This window comes from Amblyomma mixtum, chromosome 7 (assembly GCF_055824585.1).
Source record: "Amblyomma mixtum isolate Tamu chromosome 7, ASM5582458v1, whole genome shotgun sequence".
Taxonomy (NCBI): domain Eukaryota; kingdom Metazoa; phylum Arthropoda; class Arachnida; order Ixodida; family Ixodidae; genus Amblyomma; species Amblyomma mixtum.
Window position 1 is genome coordinate 54,778,155 of NC_143018.1, and position 24,171 is coordinate 54,802,325.

At 46.6% G+C, this 24,171-nt stretch overlaps 1 protein-coding gene across 7 annotated transcripts; it reads left to right on the plus strand.

Moving 5' to 3' along the window:
- Positions 1 to 7,010: 7,010 nt before the first annotated feature.
- On the plus strand, positions 7,011 to 23,077 carry LOC149336118 (uncharacterized). 7 transcript variants are annotated; one of them, XM_089552601.1, is made up of 6 exons: positions 7,011 to 7,418; positions 9,818 to 10,193; positions 11,356 to 11,430; positions 16,635 to 16,698; positions 17,127 to 17,273; positions 22,419 to 23,077. In XM_089552601.1, the coding sequence occupies exons 2-6, from the start codon at positions 9,831 to 9,833 to the stop codon at positions 22,670 to 22,672; spliced, it is 903 nt and encodes a 300-aa protein (XP_089408727.1). In that variant the 5' UTR covers positions 7,011 to 7,418; positions 9,818 to 9,830; the 3' UTR covers positions 22,673 to 23,077. The 7 variants fall into 7 exon arrangements, with proteins under 7 accessions (XP_089408727.1, XP_089408730.1, XP_089408733.1 ...); XM_089552604.1 differs by having other exon boundaries at positions 11,356 to 11,415; XM_089552607.1 differs by having other exon boundaries at positions 9,818 to 10,082; positions 11,358 to 11,415.
- Positions 23,078 to 24,171: the final 1,094 nt, after the last annotated feature.

Below are 24,171 nucleotides of genomic sequence, written 5' to 3' on the forward strand. Positions count from 1 at the left end.
ATGCCATTACCGTGCAGTGGGACATGGCCAACAATTTCGGAGAAAAGTTTTGAAAATTCGAATATTGTAAGATAACTTTACAGAAATATTGAAGGTAATGGTTCATTCCTCTTATATGTAGCAAAATCTTTCTTTTAAAGTGTTTCCATCGATCGCATCGAACGATTAAGATGCTTTTGACGATAGCAAAAACTTCAATAGAAAAAAATAATTAAAAACTGCTGTCGGGTGACCACGGAATATATATTGATTGTTGCAATAAAATCTTCTATGATACGAAAAAAAAATGCGTTCATGAAATGTTTCCCGTTCAGAAATGCTTTCGACCAGAATTGTTGGGTATGGATGCTACTGGATGGCACAACATGAGGTTTACAAGAGAAGCGTTAACAAAAATAAGATACACAGTCAATAAAATATCAAAGCAGCAACGCTGCTTTGATATTTGCCGGCAAACGCGTGAATTTAATAGCACGCTGTTATCGCTCCGGTGAAGAGAAAGTAATGTTATCATTATAAATCTGTGCAATTAAAAATGATCTGTGCCACGAACAAATGTAATTTAGTTCTGCATGGTTCACAAAAGGACGTTTCATGCCCAGATATCTGGATAGCCTATCGATAAAACTCAACCGCGAAAGGAAAAAAAATACGTTCTGAAAAAACCAGCACCTCATTGTTGCGACAGGCTCAGAACTGATAATGGCTGGCAAGAACTTGTATCGCACAGCAAGAGAGAGAAAAGAAAAGATGTAGTATTTCTGGCATTGTCAGAAATACATTTTTTTCGTCAACACATATTCAAGGAAATACAGGGTGTTTCTCCTAACACTTCCTATAATTAAAAAAAAAATAGGTTTTTCGAGTTTTAAGAGCGGTTTCTTCGACATAGCATTTTGACTGGTCTAGTACCTTTAAACACAGCTAGCATGTGCTAATTAGTACGCTAGTTAACGAATATTGAGTAGTTAACTTTTTAACGACTACTCTTAGGGGCCTTAATTACTGATAGGTGTGAAGCCCACCGCAAGTAATATCCATATCAGTTTTCATAATTTCGAAAACGCGGTTACCCTAGGCGCTGTGGCCCAAAAATTTTGGCTACATCGCGCCAAAATAAATGCGCTTTCGAAAAGCTTGCAGGTAAAGCAACCTCTCGCGCGCGGAACTCGTAAAAATAGCCAAAATTTGTGGCGCCACAGCGCCAAGGGTAAACGCGTTTTTGAAATTCGCGAAACTGATATGGATATTGATTACGGTGGGCTACACGTATCTCAATTACTAAGAAGCCTAAAGGTATTAGTTATAATGTACTTAGCCACCTTGCTAGTTAGCACGTCTTAGCTGTACTCTGATTCTGTATTCTCAGATGTATTCTGGCCGTGTGCTGCACGGTGTTAGCTTAAAAACTCCAGGTGGTCTAAATTAACCCAGAGTCATCCACTGCGGCCACATACAGCACCAGAGCTCTCCTTAAAGGGCTTTCCTTGAAGACACAAACTTTTTAGGGTGTCTGTTTTTTTTCTGCCTTCAGAGGGGCGAACAAGCCTTGTAATTAGGAGTCCACCATGTCCTTTAAACAATACTGTAGAGGTGTGCGGTAACTCGCGGGCCGAATTAATTGTAAGCTGAAGCATAAAACCTCAAAATTCACAATGCTGAAGCATAATACCAGCAATACCAGCCCCTACCTTAGTCAGTGGTGCAAAGAGAGAAAGAGGTTGGTGCGGATCAACTATGTGCAGGTCTACTCAAAGACGCTGGGAAGATTGTGCCAGGAAAACGGCCTACCCTATATAGATATAACGCCTCATAACCTGCAGCATACCAGAATCTTGAAAAAACCCTAACACTACCTTAATTCGCGAGAAAGGGAGTGTCAAGGACTTGCAAATTTCCAGAGTGGTCAGCTTAGTGTTCGTTCCCGACAAGGTTTATACTCAGGTAATCGTTAACAGAATTATAGGAACCTTACAGTTCAATCAACCAAAGGACCAGCGTGCCTACGTGCCTGCATGCTTTCGTAAAGGGTATATGACAAAAAAAATGTAGGGAACTCTTACGTTACGCCTTAAGGGTACGACGCGATAGCATAGTCAGTTAATTCCCATATATGCAGAAGGTTGGGATGACGTCACAAGGTCACGTGACCTAGGTGGCCCACCTGTCCGCTAGGTTGCTCTCTAGGGGCCACCTGCCAGAGTCATACCCGTGGTTTTTCACTCAAATCCGACAACGCCGACGGGAGCGGCAGTTTGGCAGCGAAGCGTTGGAAGCGGTAACAGGATATATTATTATAGCGCCCGGCCGGCGACGCTATAAAGCGCAGGCGCTGAGATCGGCGGTACCAGCGCGCGCTAGAGAAAAATAAAGATCGACAGCGCGTGCTCGGAGCGCACGCCCGGCACGGGCTGTTCGGAACTAGAAGCCTGCCACGCTGGTCATCTTGCTCATGCTCCGCAGCGACCCCGCAAACCTTCAACAGTGGTGACCCGGACGCAACTGGCCAGTCGCTCCGGACTGCCACTCCCGCTTCACCCAAGCACCAGGCATTGAGCCCAGCAACTCGCTCCGGCATCGTCACAGCTGTCACCGTTGTGTCGACGGTCCCACCACAGCTGCTGTCAGTCCATGGAGCCGTTTCGGCCGCTCCTGTGCTTGTGACTGCGTACACGGCGCGTCAGATCCCCATCAACATCAGCTGCAATGTTCCAACACCGACGACACTTCTGTCCGCGGGCAGCACTACAGTCGGTGTCAGCCCGACCATGGCCTTCCCTGCCCCCATGTTCATTGTCAGCTCGGCACCCTGCATCATTCGCCCATTGCGCAGCAGCCAGGCTCGTCCGCCTGAGCCCGCGCACTCCACCCGACGGCTCTTCCCGGCCCCTGACATGAACTTACTGGACTGCCTTACTGGAACCTACTGGACATGAACTGCCGGCCCACCAACAGACGTGCTTGCCGCCATGGCTACTCCATCTCTGCTCCGTCGGCGCGTACATTTCGCCGTTCCGTCTAAGCAGGGGGCCCTATAGCGCCCGGCGACGCTATAAAGCGCAGGCGCTGAGATCGGCGGTACCAGCGCGCGCTAGAGAAAAATAAAGATCGACAGCTCGTGCTCGGAGCGCACGCCCGGCACGGGCTGTTCGGAACTAGAAGCCTGCCACGCTGGTCATCTTGCTCTGGTGCTCCGCTGCGACCCCGCAAATCTTCAACATTATCTTAGGCCCTTAATTAGTGTGGAGAGTGACCGCAGGTCCTGAGTGCGAGAGCGAAATAGCTAGAAGAACAAGAACGACATGTAATGTATTTGGCGTGTTCTCTCGCATCATGAATGGCAGTTTACTTGTATCCCCTAAGAGAAAAGTATATAACAGCTCTATCTTACCTGTACTCACCAATGGGGAGGAAACTTGGAGCCTAAAGAAGCCTGCGTTCTCCTTAAATAAAGGAGAACGCAGCGGGCTATGGAAAGGAAACTGATAGGTGTAACGTTAAGAGAAGAGGACCGAGGGGTCAGGGAACAAAGGCAACTTAATGATATTCTACTCCAAAGCAAGAAGAAATGAGCTTGGACAGGGCATGTAATCCGAAGGGTACATAACCGATGGTCGTTAGGAATAACGGACTGGATTCCAAGATACGGAAAGCGCAGCAGGTGTTACCAGGAACTAAGGTGGATAGATGAGATTACGGAATCTGCGGGGATACGGTGGGCGCAACTCAACTAGAGGTAGCAGCCACCTACATTTGTGGCCGCCACCAGTTGCGGGCGGAAAGTTCCGCCCGCAACTTTCGTATGCTCCCCATGGCATCAAGACTGACAGACTCGAGGCCCTCGTTAAACTATTAAGCAGACATGTGTGAAGAGAAAAGAGACGCTTAATTGTTATGACATACATGACGGGTGCCAACAGTCACCGAAACCAATCAGCATAGTTTTTTTTTTAATTTGCGGTAAATAATTGGAGCTTAATGGTGTAAAAAATAGTGTGAATAGCGTAAATAATACTCTGCTGAAAGACATCCGCTACTCGACGTGTACCGCCTGTTCCGTATTTATCTGTCCGTGTTAGGAAAAATTCTCCTGCGCAAACTACTGAACTATGTGGGCTCAAACGCCGACTACAAGGTAGCTTATGATGGTCTTCGTCTTTCGATATGTAATTTAACATCTAAACCTGCCAGCATTTTCAGGAATCGGCGAAAAACTGCATTCGGATGCGGCCGACCTTTTCGTCCAGGTGAGCTTAGAAGCCACTTTGACAGGCTGCGCCATCTGGCGAGCGGTGAGGCAACCGATGTCACGGCACCTCGCGCGGTTTCTTCGGATGTGCGTGTCGTCTGCTCCTTGAAATTAACACCCCTCGCCAGATGGCGCAGCCTGTCAAAGTGGCTTCTAAGCTCACCTGGACGAAAAGTTATGCCGCAGCTGAATGCAGTTTTTCGCCGATTTCCGGAAATGCAGGCAATTTTAGATGTTAAATTACTCATCGAAAGACGAAGACCATCATAAGGTACCTTGTAGTCGGCGTTTTGAGCTCATATAGTTCAGCAGATTGCGCAGCGGAATTTTTCGTTACAGGGACAGATAAATACGGAACACGCGGTATACCTTAACGAACCCCATCACAGAAGGCAAGAGAAGATGCTGACGCAAAGCCATACATTATTGAGGAAGCCCAGCTGAATGCAAAATAATTTACTAAAATTCAAAGGCAAAAAGCAGCGCTAATGAACCGCTCTAGCGGCGCGGAAAAGAAAGGGAGGGGGTGGGGGGGAGGGGCAGACTTTTGCCACTCCCTTTCATGTTACAAACGAACAGCTGAGGGCGCCGTTCGAGCGCGTTCTAGAAAAGCGCGTGAACGTCTGCGCAAGCAACTTACTTTCATTCCAGCACTACCAGCACACAAATCTAACCTGGTGAGTACTCCAGTTCCCTTTAAATCAAACCTCCGCAATTATTACGCCGAAGCTTTTAAGAAAATTTTATTGGACACAAAGATACAGAACGGATATTGTCGCCCAACACATAAAGAGGCAGAACCGCGACTATTGTCGCCCGACACACAGAAATGTAACAGAACGACGACTACTGTCGCTCGCCACACAAAAACAAAAACACACACACACACAAAAAAACGTACACAAGTGTCCCATCCATGGTCCCATGAAAGTTCATAAGAGTCCACAAAAAAAAAAACGCGGGGGAAGCACGCCGCGGATAAACTCTAGCTTATATATAGTATTCTAGTTCGCTATATACTCTAGCTACCACTCCGCGCACAAACATCACGCCGAACCTGAAGAACATGAAGGAAGGAATTTCCTTCCTCCATGCTGAAGAACAAGAACAGACCTGCGCCAAGGGAGTGACACTCTCATAGAGCCAATGGGGACGTTTTTTTTCGAATGCGATGGTGGCGGCACCTGGGAGAGGCGGTAAACGCATCAAAAATCCAATATGGCGGCGCGCGTTTAGGCGGCTGGTTGTGGCCGGTTGCTCGCGCTACAGTGCACTGTACTCGCGCGTTACTGGTGCTGGCGGCCGCTAGCTCGACCCAAGCTTTGTAAATACTGGCGATTAACTGCTCCCGCGCTGCATTCAAGCTTGATTTCCTAAGTACTTACGGAATCTGCTCACTCGCTTTTGTATTTCGATGTGTCTGTTGATGTAGCATGGTGCATGTCGGCGAGCGGCGCGACTGCTGAGCAGCTGCGCTCGCTCGAGAACGAGAAGCGTAAATGGTTTTGTACAAAGAACAATTTATTAAAAGAACATCAGCAGTGACAATCGATGTTCAAAAAGTGATTTTAGGCATCAGTGACATTGCAGTATCAGTAACAGGCATCCTAAAAATCAAAATAAAAAACGCCATTATGTAAACTTAAAAGACATGAGCGCACAGAGAATATATAGGGGATAAAGAAAAGGTATCAAGGTAGGTACAGTGTACATAATATAATGCTACATGACTGAATATAGGTTTGTACGCGACTTTGTAAGAGATTCAGGTAAATAGCAGGGAAGTAAAACATCTGACATGTATTGAAACGCATCAGTCTGTGGCTATGAATAAACACACCCAGAGAAAGGCAGTGAAAATTTTCAACCTTTGACTCGTGCAGAAGAAATCACAGTGCGTTGGGTTAGGGACAACATAATATGCTGCAGTGCTAGTGCTTCGTATAAAAACTCCAAGAAAAGCTCACTGTGTGACTCGACATGACGCCAATGACGCTGCTGCAGTGCGAATGTCGCCGACGTCGCCGTTTTCGCTTGCGCGGCTGTCCGGCCGTCGTCTGCTTGTCGTCTGCTGCTGCGTTACCCGCGTCGTCATCTTCGCAACTAATTTCTTTGATATCTTATTTTTAATACCTATGGCTAGTTATAATTTAGTTCATAAGCATGTTTTTATTATTGATAGTGGTCGAGAAATTTTACTTTTATTAGGCTTAACTGCAGCCACGTTTACCGCCGATACCAGGATCGCTGCAATCGTTTCAACCGTGGCGCCACCCTCGGCGCGGACGCGCAACTTGCAACATGCCACAGCCCTGCTTCTAGCCACCATAGCCCTGCCTGCGCAGAAGGCACTGCTCCAGCGCGTATGTTCTAGTTCATGCTTTTTGCCGCTAGGGTACAAACATTACAGGCTGTACGGCGCTAATATACACATATTAACAAAAATGGGCTCTTTCATTATTTTGTTTCATGCAAAGAAGTTTAATTATTCGTCCACGCAAGCAATAAAATTAATTTTTTTTGGCTAAGCTTGGTGGTGCCGACGAGAAGAAAGCGGCCAGCAAGAAAAACTCGTTTAAAACTCTTCTAGGACGAAAAAGTATTTAATAAGGCTATTTTTTGTTGTGATGTTAAGATAGCATAGAAAGACAAAATTAACGCATTAAATAGCACGCACGAATTTGCAAACGGTGATGATGATAATAGCAGACGAAAAACAGAACTGAGCGCCCTCAACGGCCAAAAAAGATAACGAAAGTTGTTGCATGCTGCTATGCTGCTCCACAGGAGGCCGTCATCTGTGGTGCTCTAGTTCAGTAGGTTTTGATCTAGAGTCTGACATGCGTGGGCTCATTGGCTCAATCTTCGGAAAATTTGGGAGGCTATGTCTAAATGTGCAGCTTTCCCTCTGTAGACAGTATATTTGATTTGTTGCCATTCCCATGGGTGCTTTTGCGAGGTGTCTGTGTTGGTCTGTGTCGGTCATTGTTCCCGCGGATCACTATCGGCGCCTGGCTTGAATAACTACGAAGACGGTGTTAGCGCAACTCCGTGAGTCGGAGGGGAAGTCCGGCTTTCCAAAAAAAAGGATAGGTATCTCGAGGAAGAAACATGCAGTGCTCAGAGCAGCGAGCAAAGCTTCGTTGGCTGGGCGCTTGAGGCGTAGGAGGTAAGGCTACTTTAGCACTCTTTCATACCCACGAACATACCGTATTTACCCGCATAATGTACCCATTTTTGTTGTTTAGAATTCAGCGTTAGAGTTTCTTAGCGCGTTCAAATTATATATTATATCGTTAAAATTTTATAGTTGCGCTCATTACCTTGTGTTTTAGTTTCGATAGCTGAATGGTGACTGCGAAGAAAAGGGTGAGTTGAGGTTACATGAGGCATACAAAAGCTACTATAATCACTGCTTCGTCGCTAGTGTGTGCCAAAAGTCGGAGAGGTAAAATGCTATGGAGGCAGCAGCACCTGTCAAGCGATTTGGCGCGATCGGGAGCGAAAATGCCTAACCCCTCTCACACCATAGTGAACGTCGCATAACGTTAGCTATGCATAACACAAAAGAAGGGATGTTCAAGGCTCCTACACCGCCGCGATGGCTCAGTTGTTATGGTGCTCGACTGCTGACCCGAAGGACGCGGATTCGATCCCGGCCGCGGCGGTTGAATTTCTAAGGAGGCGAAATTCTAGAGGCCCGTGTACTGTGCGATGTCAGTGCATGCTAAACAACTCCAGGCGGTTGAAATTTCTGGAGCCCTTCGCTACGGCGTCCCGTATAACCTCAGTCGCTTTGGGACGTTAAACCTCATAAACCATAAACAACCAAGGCACCTACTTGTTCAGAATACAGCTCATGTTCACAATCAGCTCACCAGGAATACTCATTGATAAATACGAACAACGATGACTGCAGCGTGTCATCTGTGTGCAAGGATACTCAATGGCCATGAAAACCAAACCACAACCAGCGAGTTATGGAATTCGGGAGGAAAAGGCAGTATCGGCGAGCAGGTCAAAACTCTGCATCTCTCTGTGGCTGCTATTGGCTTGTTTGCAGTTGACACGCTGATGCCGCTGCTGGCTGGGTTCACAGAAACCGTTCCTGTTACTTGGAACCTAAGAGGATCTTGGGTGGGACATAGAGGTGGCTTACGGCACTGGCCCCTCGCCTTGCACAGACCATCAATGGAGCTGCCGCTAGCTAAAAGTGTGCTAACAGATGAACACTGTGCTAGCACGATCAACTAGCAGCAAGAACGCCTCTGTAGGAATAGATTTTAGAGTGCAGCTCTTTGGCACCCGCTCCTGCATTTCGCGGCGTCGCCGTTGTCTCTCGTCACCAGCTCTGCAGTGGGGGCAGCGCGCTGTTCTAGCTAAGTACTCTCCTGGCACCATTTCTCCCACATGCCCAAGCCGAAACGCATAGCCGCCACCATTCGCCACTGCGTGTACACCCCCCCAGCCCTCTTCCTCCGTGGCAGCGACCATAGTATAACGCGCGGGGTCCTCCGGTTGCCGAAGTCCGGGCTCGGCATCAGCGGATCACGGTGCGTGCATCCCAAGCCGAAATGCAGAGCCGTGTTCACTTGACTCACTAGCAGCGTCAGCGGCATCAGTCAGTTGCTGCTATCTCTTCGCCGTGCAACATTCCTATGCGCCCACGCGCTGACTCCCGCGACCTCCCGATAACTTAATTGCTCTCTTCGCTCCTCCTCCAATGCTACCTCTGTGTGGCGGCAATCAGAGCGCCGGATCAGTGGCGGCGGATCTCGATATGTGCACCGCCCGAGCTGAAACGCATAGCCGCTGCTGTTCACCACTGCGAGCCGCCTGCCTATATTAATATTTTAATATTTTATACAACCAACACGATACAACCAACACTGTCCGCATACCACTGACAAGAGCTGACGCAGCAAGGCACCTTAAACTGCTCGCCCGAAACCTGACTAACGTCGTGGTCTGCCCCTGGAGGTTGGGCACCCCGCTCGCACCACTTCAACCTCTTGCTCCAACATCATATACCATTCGGCCTCCCCCGCGGTGATACTACGCTGTTGTGCCGCCTGTGGCTGGGAGTGGCGTTCACAAACGCCTATTCCCATCTCATCGCAATGGCTGACTCTCCTGCGTGTGACCAGTGCGGTTGTGACGAAACGATCAGCCACCTCCTCTGTGACTGCCCTCGTTTTGAGCGAGAGCGCGTTTCCTAAGTGCTTCTCTGCTCCGCTTGGACTCGCGTCCTTTAACAGAGTCTAACGCTCTGGGGACTTGGACACAACCTTCCAGACAACGGAAAGCGGTGAAAGCGCTCCTGTCTTTCTTAAGGGACTCGAGGTTGCATTCCCGCCTATAATCTTTAAGTTTTCAGTGCGCGCCCTCTGTCTCTGTGACATAGTGGTCGCTGGACACTTAGACAACTCATTTCCTTGCCGCTCTTTTTCCTTTTTTCCCCTTTGTTCCCCTCCCCAAGTGTAGGGTAGCCAACTGGGCATCGCCTGGTTAACCTCCCTGCCTTTCCGTCCTTTTCTCTCTCTCTCTTAATATTTTATTCTCTGCCAGTTCTTTGTGAGCCATGAGCGAGGAAACCGATGGAAGTCCTTTGTCTGCCGCTGCTGCTAAACGAGCTGCCAGAGCAGAGGCCCAGCGCCGTCGCCGCCAGAATCCAGAGGTGCGTGCCGCTGAAGCAGAAGCTTCGCGTCGCCGCCGTCGAGCTGATCCACAAGTCCGCGTCGCTGAAGCAGAGGCTAAGCGTCGCCGCCGACAAGACCCTGCCGTTCGTGCCGCCGAAGCAGAGGCTCATCGCCGCCGCCGAGAGCAACCAGGAGTAAGCGACGCTGAAGCAGAAGCTAGGCGTCGCCTCCGAGAGGACCCTGCCGTTCGCGCCGCCGAAGCACAGGCTCATCGCCTCCGCCGAGCTGCGCTCAAGTCTAGCATGAGGAAGTTACTTAATCGTCAGCTATCTTTTGCTGAATTGTTCGTGCTATGCAACGACTTAGCTGGTGTAATTTCTTTTGTCTGATCAAGCAGTATTAATTTTCGGCCGGCAGTGGAAGGTTGGTTCACGAAGTGTGCTTAGTGCGCACTGAAAATTATCCACATTGGAGGCATTTACAGACACGATAGTCTCATTTCAGCCCGAAAAAAGTGCGATAGCTGATCAGTGGCATAGTTGGCACAAAAAGCAATGAGGGGCCGGCTGGATGTTTCTTCGTCAGTGCAGGTAGCCTTAGTCATGAAAGTGACTAGTTATTGAGTAGCTTGCATCAGGTGATATCATTTAAGGTATGCTGTATAATTACTGCTAAAATCTGAAGAAAGATAAGAGTGATTTGATAGTGCTCAAAGTTGCATAGACCTAGCTTTTGTGTTGATGATAAACAGGCGATAAATGTCTTATGTGTTCTGTAAGAGCGATTACACACACAGTTTGGCAAGGAATTCTTTCTGAAAAAGTTGTCATGCCTGTAAAAGCAGCCTTCTTTCCTTATGGATAAATTTGTGATGGTTGCTGTATACAACTCAGATCTTTGTATAATATGATTTTTTTGCTTTTTCTGCTTTCTGTGATGTGATTCTGTTGGTGTGAAATGGTGCAGAGTGGGAGTGCAGTTCGAAAGGTCTGGTGTTGTAAACTAATATTTTGGCCATTGCTCTCTCTGACCATTTCTTTGTGTGCTTGTATTTCTATATATGCATATATATTCAGAAAGAGAGAGAGGTATGTGTTTACACATTTTGTTCATTCTTCATTTATCATTCATTCACCAGCACTCCATCGGAGTAGTCGGCGTGTAGGCACGCCGGCACTGCTGAACAATATCCACTGTGCGGAGTTACCTCTCTGTTCGAACAGTGTTCTTGTGGCCGAGTGCCATCCAGCATTATCTTTTTGTGCGCCCATGTTTTCATGGCAAGCATGAGACATCTTTAGGGGTGAGCGCAAGACATTTTAGTAGCTGGTACTTTTACATAAAAAACAAAGTGTTATATATAAATATAAACAAAGTGTTCATAAACAAAAGTGTTATATAAACAAAGTGTTTTTATATGCACTATAGCAATGGTCGTTTTGATGTTGGTTTGTTTTGTGCTATTCCAGGATGCTGTCAGACAACCCTCAAGAAGTGTGCAGCTTGAATGCAAGCCCTGTGCAAGAGGTGAAGTCTGCTGAGGTCTGTACCTCGTGCAGTTGTGTTCTTGGCTTGATGATATCGATGTAGTCTTTGAACTCAGCTCAGCTGCTGACCTGAAAGCAGCGGGTTTGATCCCGGCCGCAGCAGTCGAATTTCAATGGAGGCGAAATTCTAGAGGCCCATGTACTATGCGATGTCAGTGCAAGTTAAAGAATCCCAGGTGGTCGAAATATCCGGAGCCCTTCTCTGCGGCGTACCTCATAGCCTGAGATGCTTTGCGATGTTAAACCACCATAAACCATAAACCAAACCTTTGAGCCACGTCTTTGGTCGTATTGCTTTGTGGCTACCATTAGCATCTGCTGCATGAACTGCCATTGTTGTTTGCAGCAGTGAAGAGCTGCAGGCTTGGGCAATTGTTTCCAGCTACAACACAGTGAACATTCTCCAAGCCTCCTAATTGTAGAGAGAAATTCCGGCACTGGCCTCTGGGCTTATTACTCGAAGCCACCAATTAGGATGCATGGAACAGCTGTAGTTGTGAATGATTCAGATGCGCGTTGTTAAGGTTAAAGGTTGGGGTGGGATCCTGCGCGATTTTGCCTTGTGTCCGATAGTGTGCCACAAAAACATTGCAGATAAATGGATGCCATGACACATTTTGCACTTGGAACTTGGTAGAAGGTTCTGCGTTTTGGTTATTAGTGTCTGAGTAAAATTAAAATATGAATGTGATGACAGGACTACTTTGAAGGCGTCTCGCACCTGGTTTTTTTGTAGATGGCAGGTTTTAGCAAATTTTTATTATTATTATTATTATTTATTATTATTATTATTATTATTATTAAAGAGAGAGCGCACTTATTGACAGCCATGCCATTATGTGACCTGCTCAAGTTCTCTGGCACAACTACTCTTGCTACTCCCCGGGTATTTCAGTTCCCTGCTTCTTGGCTGCAGCAAAGAGGTCGTGCGCAAGTTTGATCGACTGCTCTAATAGTCTTCTTTGCCTCAGGTCCAGAAATCTGGAAGCTTCAAGCACATGTAACTTGTTGCAAGGGATGTACATATGAAGAAAGTCAACCGTCACTGAAGCTAAGGAAGCCAGAAAGAAATATTTGTTTTTTAATTTGGGGTGTTGATCAATAGGGAATTAGCTGCTTAATCACGTTATGTCTGAAAGAATAGATTCGAAAGTACAAGAAAGAACAACCACATGCTGCCAGTGGGATCCGAATGCGTGTTGCTTTGCAATTTCCTTGTGGTGCATGAGCAAGCTTCCAAATTCATCCGTGCTTTGATTGTGTCAGCAATTTGGCATATCGTCGCATAGTTCTTAATGGTTAGCTTTTTTTCCAGGCCCGCCCTTTGAACGGGATGCACATGTGGTGCCACAAGGAGCGCACTTTGTAATTGTTCGCTCGAACTGTGCACCATTTTTAAAATGACATTTGATTACGTTGCGTTTGAAACTTGGCAAGCACACGAGAGCAGCAATCAGTACCGTGATGCCATTCACGTTTGCTGTCGGGCCCAGTGTATGAATTTTTCGGAATTGAATTTTTCGCAAATTTTAGTGGGTACCAAATCATCTCCTTTTTCTTGAAGGTTACTTGCAAGTCCCATGTAATGGGTTTTTGGAGACTGTCTGCGAGAGGATTAACCGGCCTACCTCTTTATCTAATCAGCGTGCATCAGTGATGTGAAGAGTTGTCAGGAGGCCTGTGGCTAGCACTTTTACATTCGTCATCATCATTACACACTTTTAGTGGGACGTACGCAGTGAGCTTGCGTACGCAACGACACCGCGGGTAACGAATGCGCATGCGCAGAACGCAACGTATCTAGCCGCACGTTGCGGACGCCCGCCCGCTCTAAAGCATACCGTAGCGTACGCAACGTGGGACGCTACGTGCTGCGTAGAGAACATGGCGGCGACTATCCCGCCCGCTTCGGACCGATTTCACTTCGCCGCTGCTTTCTTCAATGCGATGGCTCGCTCTAAACTGTGCTGTTAGCTTTTATTTTGTCTACTCTCACCCACACGCCAAAATATTAGGGACAAATGCCCCTTGTTTTTCAGATAATGAGGCGATTTTTGACCTTTTAAGCCTAACTAACGTTGTGTACGTTTATCGTCATAGCAACCGCACCTGTCGAATAATTTTTTTTAGTCATGTGCCTACTTTTGCACTTCATTAAACATTGTACATTTTTTCCTCCATGAAAAACAGTAATATACTATTCATATTGTCAGAAACTGAAAAATGTTCAGCCAAGCGCTACAGCACTTTCAGTGTTTGTCACTAGATGGCAACACAGCACGACGCGCTACGCGACTGCTCTGCGGCGGTACGGCCAACTATAAGTGTGACGGGGGTGTCCTTTACAGCGTACAGAACGTAGTGAGCGTTGCGTACGCAATGTCGCTACGTACGCAGCAACTAAAAGTGTCTATTATCAGCCTGACTACGCCCACTGCAGGGCAAAGGCCTCCCCCATGTCTCTCCAATTAACCCTGTCCTTTGCCAGCTGCGGCCACCGTATCCCCGCAAACTTCTTAATCTCATCCGCCCACCTAACTTTCTGGCACCCCCTGTTACGCTTACCTTCTCTTGGAATCCACTCCGTTACCCTTAAGGGCCACGGTTATCTTGCCTTCGCATTACATGCCCTGCCCAAGCCCATTCCTTCCTCTTGATTTCAACTAGGATGTCATTAGCCCGCATTTGTTTCCTCACCTACTCTAGAATGAAACACTCGCTGCGAATTTCAAAACCCTAGCCTGTTACTGCAGATAGCTCTACGGTATTGAGATATTCCTGCAGCCCTGATTGGACGGGAGTGACGTACCTTCTGCAGTCCTGCAAACTGCTTATGAGAAGTATAGGCACCATTGTCACATATTGTAGGCATAGGAAAGAGTCAGGAGGCCAGTCCTCGGTTGAAAGGCATCTTGGTGCAGGCTTTTTGCATGAGCTGTGCGAGTTGCACTCTCTAGCGGTGGCATATGAACCCTGAGCACAGGCCACGGTGACTCCTTGCTTGGGTACCTGGGAAGACAGTGCCCAGTCTCGCGGTCTAGCTGTGGCGCAAACAAAAGGCACAGCATAAACAAAGCTCTTGTGTGGTTGGTGCACAGTCTCTCTCTCTAGAGGCGAATGAGCAGGCAGCCACTAATCCGTAAAATGTAGGCTGAACTGACATTGCTGCACAAGTGGCTGCTTAAGTCGGCTCTGTGGGAAATAATTCGGCAAAGTGTCCCTGTGAAATATTGTCTGGGTGCAACAACAGCTGGCTGACGACTGAGCCTCCTTCTATTGATTATGCGGGTGGGGGGGTGTAGCAGGGAGCAGCCAAAGTCCGCTGTAAGCCAAGGCGTTGCGTGGGAGCAGGTGCTTGAGCAGGTGTAGAACTTCTTGCTGGGCTAGTTGGTGAATAGCTTTCTTGGTGTAGCAGGTGTAGAAGCAAGTCATTGCTCATCGCTTGGATGACACTCAGCGTGCCACGACTGAAGCAGAAACTTATTTTTAGAAAAGTACTCACAGCATTGTTACCGTTGCTTAACGTGAGATCATGGCCTTTGAAGTGCTCATTATGCTGCAGCCCAACACACCGCTAAAGCCGAGGCAAAGCGTCAGTGGTGTGAGGATCCCAAAATCCGAACCGCTGAAGCAGATATGAAATGGAGGACGCATGAAGATCCCGCAGTGTGAGCCGCTATAGCTGAAGCGCAGCGCCAACAGCGTCAGGATCCCAGAGATCGGGTAGCCGAAATAGAAGCAAAGTGGAGAAAGCGAGATCCCACAGTGCAGGATGCTATAGCTGCGGCAAAACGTCCGAAACAAGATCCTGCAGTGCGAGCTGCAGTAGCCGAGACACAGCATTAACAGTGGTGAGAGGATCCCAAAGTCCGAGCTCTCCGAAGCAGAAGCAAATCGGAGGAAGCGAGAAAGTCCGTTAGATTCGTAGCCAAGGCACAGCGTGGACGGCAAAAGCATGCCAGAGTGAAACCTGCCGAAATAAAAGCAAAGAGGAGAAAGCGGGAAGATCCTGTAGTGCGACCCACCGAGCCAGAGGCGCACCTTCAGAGGCGAGAAGCTCGTGCCGCCCTCCGAGCTGCTGAAGCAGAGGCTAAGCGCAGAAGCGGGGTGGAAAAGTCTAAGGGTGCACTGAAAGCATTTCACCAACACTTCAACTCTATCCTTTCTATGCTGCCACTCTAATCGAGTACAACGCAAGCACGCAGCTGCAAATGCCCCTCAGAGGAGGTGCTCCAACTAATGGCATCGGCCTGCTATCATGACTTAGGGTCAACCTCCTTGCACCTGCCGACCACTGGCAATGCCTTACTAACCGGACGTAAGATGTGGGTATTGCTTCGTGAAATTTATTTATTTATTTAACAATACTGTGATCCTTCACAGGACCATGCAGGGAGTGGCTTACAAGAGTATTCAGCACGTGTATTACTTCGTAATCATCAGGTGGTGGAAGCCATTCGTTGGAGGTTGCAGGGCTCCGGAATGGTTTCCATTAAAACACAGCCACCTTGGCTAGTCTCCAACATGGGTACTCCAGCGCAGTAGCCAGGGTACTCAGGCTCGAAGCGGTAGACACGGCCTGCCTATGCTTTGTGGGCTTGCCAACAGGTGGCGTAGCCATTGACATGCACAGTGTGAATAGAAGCATTTTCTTTGACACAGCAGCCCGTCATATTTATTTGAGTTTCAAATTGTCCGCTTTGCTTAGTGCTTTAGCTCTTTGCTTGCAATTCTTTTTTTTGTTCTATAGATTTCAGCTACTTGCTTTGAGATATGTTGCATAGTTAATAATTCCATGTTTTGTTTCTGCATACATAATTTTTTTTTCCGTTCTAGAGATCTTTATGTGCTTCTACTTTGTATGGTATCAGTGTGCTGTTACATATTTCTTTTAGGCGTATCCCTTTGGTGACCATACAGTAGATGGTAATCTTAAAAGTACGCCTGTATAAATTTCTTGGCTTCAAAATAAACAGTCAGCTGAAAGCCTAGTGCCTCCTCCATATTATATGTGCCTTCTTCCATTCTGTGTTCCTGTACATTTCACTGAGCAAAAACTGCTTAATATAGTTCTGGCACTATTCTGGAAGTTAACCATATCTGAGAAATGAAAGGCAAAACCTTGGGCAACTAAGGAGGCCGCATATTTTTGTCCCTGCAGTGCTTGTTACTGTACCTCTGTTGAATTCCTGTCTGCAGATGGGCCACAGCAAAGCTACCAGCAGCTGTCGAAATGCATCTAGGCGGAAACGTTCGCACCTGGGTGAGCATGGCTTGAGTTTTAGTCCACTGTACCTAGGGAACTGCTCTTAAGTTGAGTCTGTATTTGAGTGCCACTTGCATTTTGCTGATTTTCGTGCGAATTGAGCGCTGTTTTTGCTTTATTTCATCCCAAGTTTAGTTTTAGACCTGAGGCTCAGCACCATGTGTGTGTGACTTGGATCTTCATAAAATCCATAAAAATGTGCGCATATAAGACTGGGCAGTGAAATTTACATCAAACAAAGTTTGTGTCAGTATTGCATGGCTTTTTGTGCGTGTGAAACTGAGAAAGTTTGCTGCGTTCAGCTATGTACTGCAGTAGACTTTCACATGGCAGTGCAAACAGTGCAAGGAGGCCTCTTACTTTAAGCTCGAGCTTTATGACTCTGCTTTCTGAACTCTGTCCCTTTAACTTTTCTGCCTCTGCAGGGGAGCGTGAAGGATCCCGCCGCCTTCTGGCAACCAAGGTCAAGCACACTGGCACTCAGTGTTACGTCGGAGCAGCCGTCGTGTCTCAATCCACACAGTGCACTGTGCCAAAGATGTCTCGGGGCACACAGCTCGGAGACGTGTCATGTAAGCTTCACCCAACGAGCCAGTATTTGATTCATTGGTTTATGTGTGGTATGAGTGAAGCCTGGTGTATATGTGATCATTAGAGACTGGATTTTAGGCAAATGCCTATTTTTTTCAACGCTTCGTAGGCGCACCATTTTTACATATGAGCACGAATTAGGTGTTGACGATGTGTTTAATAATCTTTTTATAGTGCCTATAAATGCCTATTTTGGGTGTCAGTGCCTATAAATGCCTATTTCCGACGTCGGTGCCTAAAAATGTTTATTTTACAGAAAAGGGGCCTGAAATACGCTGTGGTTTTGCTTTCAGATTCCGTTTGCTTTCGAATCCATTTCGGGTTTGAGTAGAACACACACGTGGCAACATTAGATGACCTCGTCTGTTGTCTGTGGTGAACACTGCACCTACGCCGGCTGCGTACACAATATCAACCACGTCAGCCGAAAATATCCAAGCAAGCTTTTCCTATTTTCTGCCATTTTATCGTGGCAGCTTGTTGATGCCTTTGGCTGTTAAAGTGGTAGTTGACCAGATGGCGCTACAAGTGACAACATATTTATTAATGTTGAAGCATCGTGTATGCCTGCAATGAATAAGTTCCATTCCTGTGTGAGCGAAGACTGAACTCATTTGTCAGATGCTTTGAATTGACAGTTTCTAAATACATGGCCTCCTGTTAAGGTATGCATTGTTTTAACTTTTGTACACGACAAGCGAATTGTTTGTTTCGAGGTATACCAAAGTGTTTTAAAAGGGTTGGTAACCATCCCTTTTGCTTTGCTGAAGCACGTGTATTGTACGAAAAGTTGTGCGGCAGCCTTAAAAAAAACGGCTTCTAATGTTTGCACCTTGGTTAAGGTCCCAAATCATTCTTGCTGTGTTTTTTTGTTTTACGACAGATATTGCGCGCTGAAGTTCGGAACTGTGTGCACTTTTGATAAAGTTTATAGTGCCTATTTTTCTCCGTTATATGCCTAAAATGCAATTTTAACTGCCTATTTATGGCGCCTAAAACGTGCTTTTTAGTGCCTAAAAATCCGGCCTCTAGTGATCATGTATTGATATTAGTATTAGCTTCACTACATCACTACAAGCTTCATAGTTGTAGTTTCTGTTCACCTGAACAGCAGCTTTAACATGGCACTTTCTCTGAATCATTGCCAACTTCTTGTTACATGGTAGCGTCACCCGTGGCCTAATGGCAATTAGAAATCTGCTTGTATTGGCTATTTTGGGTGCTAACATTATTTTTATGTGTTAGTTTGCACACTTTTATTAGAGCCACACTTTTGTAAAACGGTGAGTTGAGCGAGTTGGTAGATCTTGAGAAAAAAACAGTGCAGGAACAGGGACGCAAGAAAAGAAGACGACGGGACAGGCGCTGACTAGCAACTGAAGGTTTATTGCACGGAACACAAAAAATGTACTCTACAAACAACCAGGAGCACTCATGATCGATGCCAACAACACTGATAAGGTGTCACAATCAGCCATGATGTTCAAGAAACGATATCTCACAGTCATGAAAGAGGACGGATGGGGTGCTTACGCATGTGTCGCGGTTTTACTGGACATGAAATACTTCGCTAATCTCCCTAGTTAATCTATCTTTGTGATCGTACAAGACCTTTGTGTCGTTAAAAAGTGGAATACATTGTTGGGCAGCAGGCGCGGAGGTGTTACTACCACATTCTTTGTAGTGCAAGGCTAGGTTCGAGAAAGGGGCCCCTTTCAAAGAGGTGTTGTGTTCACGCAGGCGGGAATTTAAGCATCTTCCCGCCTGGCCTGTATAGTTCTCGCCGCACGCGAAGGGAACCCTGTACACCACACCCTTGGCACGAGGGACGAACTTTAAATCATGATTTACTTCACACTCTTGAACATCATGGCTGATTGTGACATCAGTGTTGTGACATCAGTGTTGTGACATCAGTGTTGTGATATCAGTGTTGTGATATCAGTGTTTTGATATCAGTGAGGCTGATTGTGACATCTTATCAGTGTTGTTGGCGTCGATCATGCTTGCTCCTGGTTGTTTGTAGAGTATATTTTTTGTGTTCCGTGCAATAAACCTTCAGTTGCTAATCAGCGCCTGTCCCGTCATCTTTTTTTCTTGTGTCCCTGTTCCTGCGCTTTTTTCTCGAGCCACACTTTTATTTCAAAAATTTTGATCAGCTGTAAACCTTACACGAACGCTAATTTTTCCACTTAGTTTTTCCCAACTACCACGTTCCTCTGACAACCCATATTTTAGGGTGAATAACATGGTTCGGTAGAGCCTTTATAGTGCACAATATGTTGAAATTCTGGACAACGTGAACATCAGCAGGAATCATTCGCAGTAAAACAGGTTGGCAGGCCACTTTGCTGGCAGATGTCGTGTCACGCCAAGTTATTCTGAACAAGAATCAAGGCAGTTATGCCCCGAGGCGATAATCATTGTCTAAAAAGAAAAGAATCAAGGCACAAACATGTGCGTATAGAGAAGCAGTTCCATGCGAGAGCGTAATGACAGTTCGGCCTATTGTTCTAGACAGTGTTTCACGCGTGATTTGCGGCCGTTAGCACTATGGTCTCGTTTCACCCACTTTGTCACTAGTTTCGGTGCTGAAGATGCTACAGGAGTTAATGAACCATTCATTTTAATGTGAGATTATTTGGTGTTGGTAAGCTGGCTTGAGTTATGATTAGGCCTGATATGATGAGCAGCAGCTAGCTTCAAAAATTCAGGGGGCCACTTTGTTGACGTAAAGTGCGGTGAGGCGAAAACCTTAAGCACGGTGTTACTGCTTGTGTCACTGATGTGTGGTTAAGATATTAAGCTTCGCCTCTAAGAGTGGAATGCGACAGCGTCTTGTAAAGCTGCCAGGGAGTCCACAGAATGTCATCGCCCATTTGGCTTTACGCCTTGCTCGATGGTAAATTGGTTTTTGAGGAAAGGAAATGTATCTGTCTCGCATATCTCGGTGGAGACCTGAACTGCCCTGTAACGGGAAGGGAGGAAGATGGGAGTGAACGAAGAGAACGTATTTACTAGATGCGCCTTTGTTCATTCCGAACCATCAAGCTGGCAGGCATGGCGGAGTGGTTAGCGTGCTCGTCTCTCACTCCGGTGACCCTGGTTCGATGCCCCAACTCAACCAATTTCCTACTCAGTTTTATTTATTTATTTATTTCTGTCGACAACAGTCAGACGAAGGCTTTCGCCTTAATTGGTTGCATGGTTACTAGCCAAAGTACAATTGGCCCCATTTTAAATTCGTGCACTGTGACGTCACGACCAATTCGACCAATTGAAAAGCATGACATTTCTGTCGACAACTGCTGCTTACAACGATGAAGCATTAAAGGCTTCTGCCTTAAAACATCCTACATGTATTCTTCAGTACGTAGCACACTATCCCTAGCAACATTGAGCCAGCGGTGGGTTACCAGTCTGCTGTTGCCTAGTGAAGGTGGCCAGCGTGTTGCTGCAGGGAAGTGTACCGCTCGCATGGTCCCTTCCCTTTGTTGCTTTTGAGCTACAAGCGACTGTTGAAATAATGTTGTCATTTTGGCGACCATACCTAGTGGCGTTCAATAGCCTTGCAAGGGAACAGCAGTTCGCAATTGGTAGCGAGGTGCTGGATGTAGTAAGAGAATATGTCTACTGAGGGCAGGTAGTGACCGCAGATCCGGATCATGAGAGGGAAATAACTAGAAGAATAAGAATGGGGTGGAGCGCGTATGGCAGGTTCTCTCAGGTGATGAATGGTAGCTTACCAATATCCCTGAAGAGAAAAGTATACAACAGCTGTATCCTACCGGTACTCACCTATGGGGCAGAAACGTGGAGGCTAACAAAGAGGGTTCAGCTTAAGTTAAGAACAACGCAGCGAGCTATGGAAAGGAAAATGATAGGTGTAATGTTAAGAGATCGGAAGAGGGTGGAGTGGGTGAGGGAACAAACGCGGGTTAATAACATCTTAGTTGAAATCAAGAGGAAGGAATGGGCTTGGGCAGGGCATGTAATGCGAAGGCAAGATAACCGCTGGTCCTTAAGGGTAACGGAGTGGATTCCAAGAGAAAGCAAACGTAGCAGGGGACGGCAGAAAGTTAGGTGGGCGGATGAGATTAAGAAGTTTGCGACTAGCAACTAGCAAAGGACAGGGATAATTGGAGAGACATGGGAGAGGCCTTTGCCCTGCAGTGGGCGTAGTCAGGCTGATGATGATGATGACCTAGTGGCGTAATGGCTAAGCCTCTGCACAGTGCCAGTTCCTGGTGGAATGTGAACTCAAAGGCGCATCATCAGCATAGTTGTACTGCATTTTGCAGGCAGATGTCGCTACCTGGTAGCTCGACGAGAAAAATACGCACATTTACAAAACTGCTTGCTGCCTTTTTTTTGTCAAATTATTTGCTGCCAAGTTGATGGGAGTGGCCCTTGCGAGAGAGTATCGATATTTTACTAAATTCAAAACTTGGTGCAAGCTTTGTCCTTTGTGCTTGCCACAGCCCAGATAGCGCATGACTTTAGAACAGTACTTTTTAAAAATATTTAGGTAAGTTGTAGGAACGTTAAATCTTAGTTCGAAATGTTGCTCTAATGTTACAACATAACAAATAATGCTGACGTTATATCTAGAGCATTTGTTTTAATGTTTGAAAGAAACATGTATTGCTAAAGCTGTCTTCTAAATGCTAATATAACGTGGGTAAAACATCCACGCAAGTATATTTTTAGCATTGTGTCCCAAAGCTTTTCCCACTCTGCATACAGTAATAATGGTCATTAACAGAATTTTCCACTTAAAACTCCTTGGATTGTGCCCACCGTAAACTGCATACATTGTGCCAGAATTTCATTAAAAAATGCTTGTTACCAATTCACTACTTCAAAGCTGGGCATACAAACATAAGCCCATAGCGAGAGTTCAAATGGTGGTCTATGAATTCCCTGTGTTCCTGTGTCTAATCCCAGTTTAATTGTACTGCTGTTCGGAGCCTAATAACAGTTCGCATAACCCTTTAACATCATTTGGCTGCCTTCATTAATGCCTTTGTAACAGGGGTGATAACTATCATTAACAACGAGGTCAAGGACTTTGATAGTTTCGCAGTGTACTGAGATTTCTCTCCTTTTTCTTTTTTTGCTTTCAGGGGCACCTGAAATTGCGATTAGGCCACCTGGAAGCATCACTGGTGTCCAAGAGCGGGCAGTCACTAATACAGTGAGGAACAGCAGTGCCAGGATGCCAGTATGGAAGGCAGGACACCAATGTGGAACTGCGTTGACATCCAGCGTGCAACCAAGTGCTGAGGGAACTTCATCCCATCACATAGCATTTAAGGGCGGGACGAAAACCTACACCCGTGTATCTGAGCCGCCCACATGTTCAGAACCGAACACATGATTTTCCCACCTTGCTGTTTTTCGAAGCCATGTTTGTGCGCTATGTGTGCACAGACTGGGACACTGTGATAGGTTGTGCACAACTTTCCAAACCAGTTTCGACTCCGTGGCTGAGTCCTGAAACGGATGCTATGTGGCACTGTGGAATCTTCTCACTTATTCTTGACTTGAAGGCGACAACTACCAGCATCTGTAAGGCGCCCTTTTTCAACCCGGGGCAAGTTTGTTATGTTGTGCTGCAGCCCTTTCCTTCCAAGGACTTTGGACGCCAATCCTGGATTGATGTAGTGAAAAGAATTTTGTGTGTTCATTCTACTTCATGTGTCGTGCTAGAGAAGCGCATGTCATGCCCACACTAAGCAGTGGCTGTAGCATTTTAGCAAAATAAATAATGACTAGCCACTTATCAGTGTCAATTTATTGTGACAACATTCACCATGCACAAGGTAGGATTGTATAGGTGGGACCAGCTACAGTCAGTGTTGATGGCACAGTTGATGATTACCACAGTGAAGGGGGGTGAGCCAGTGAGACTTGACAGCTGCTCCATCATACGAGCAACTCTGGCCCAAGTCACTTCAAGGATTAAGCTGACTGTAGTGGGGCTTACAAACAGCAGGGGGAGGGGCATTTCTGCCAATGTAGAAAAGGTAAGGCACCTTCATGACATGGCCACAGGAAGACATCGCGCGCGCGTCGCGTACTGCTCGTTGCCTCCCACAGACTAAAAGGCTAGTACGCACGGTTTGGACCTGCTCTTTGACTTGGGGCTTAGAATTTCGGCAAAGAATTTTCAGCTGACATGGTGATATCTGGCTGACGCTGCGCTAACGCGTGTTAGCACAGCATCGGCCAGATATCTGCACCTTGTATGCATTGCCTGCAGTGGACGGAAAGGTGCTTGGTGCACCCGCAAAGTTAACGTCTATGCTGCAGACAGCGTGAGAGAGACTCACAACTGCCAAACTGAGCGCTGAGGAAAAGCAAAAATCAAATATCTCAGAAAAACAGACTGGAAAAGGAAAACTAAACCTATGCCATCTGGAAATAAGGATAACGCGAGTTTTCGTTTTAGGTCCTCACTCTTGAGCTTGTTTGATATGTGTACTGCAATACAGTCGAACCCCGCAATTACGAAACCGCCGGGGCAGGAAAACTTTTTCGTTGTCGTGAGAATTTCGCTGTCGCGAAAATAGACAAATAAGCACACCCATTACCTTGCAGAACGAAAATTTAATGAAAAAAGTCGATTATTTTGCTCTGCTTGACATTGCTGTGCAGGAGCTTGACGACTCTGGCTTCGCAGCTTGATAAGCTATGCATAGCTTCGTCGTCGTCGTGGTCGCCGAGAGAAGTCCGGATAACGTCAAAAGCATCAAGCACCTCATGTGAGCTTACTTGCTTACCTTGTGCTTGGTTTTCGCAATCTTCGTCGTCACTCGTCTCAATTCCTTTGGAGGAGAAATTTGAGGCCCGTGTACTGTGCGATGTCAGTGCACG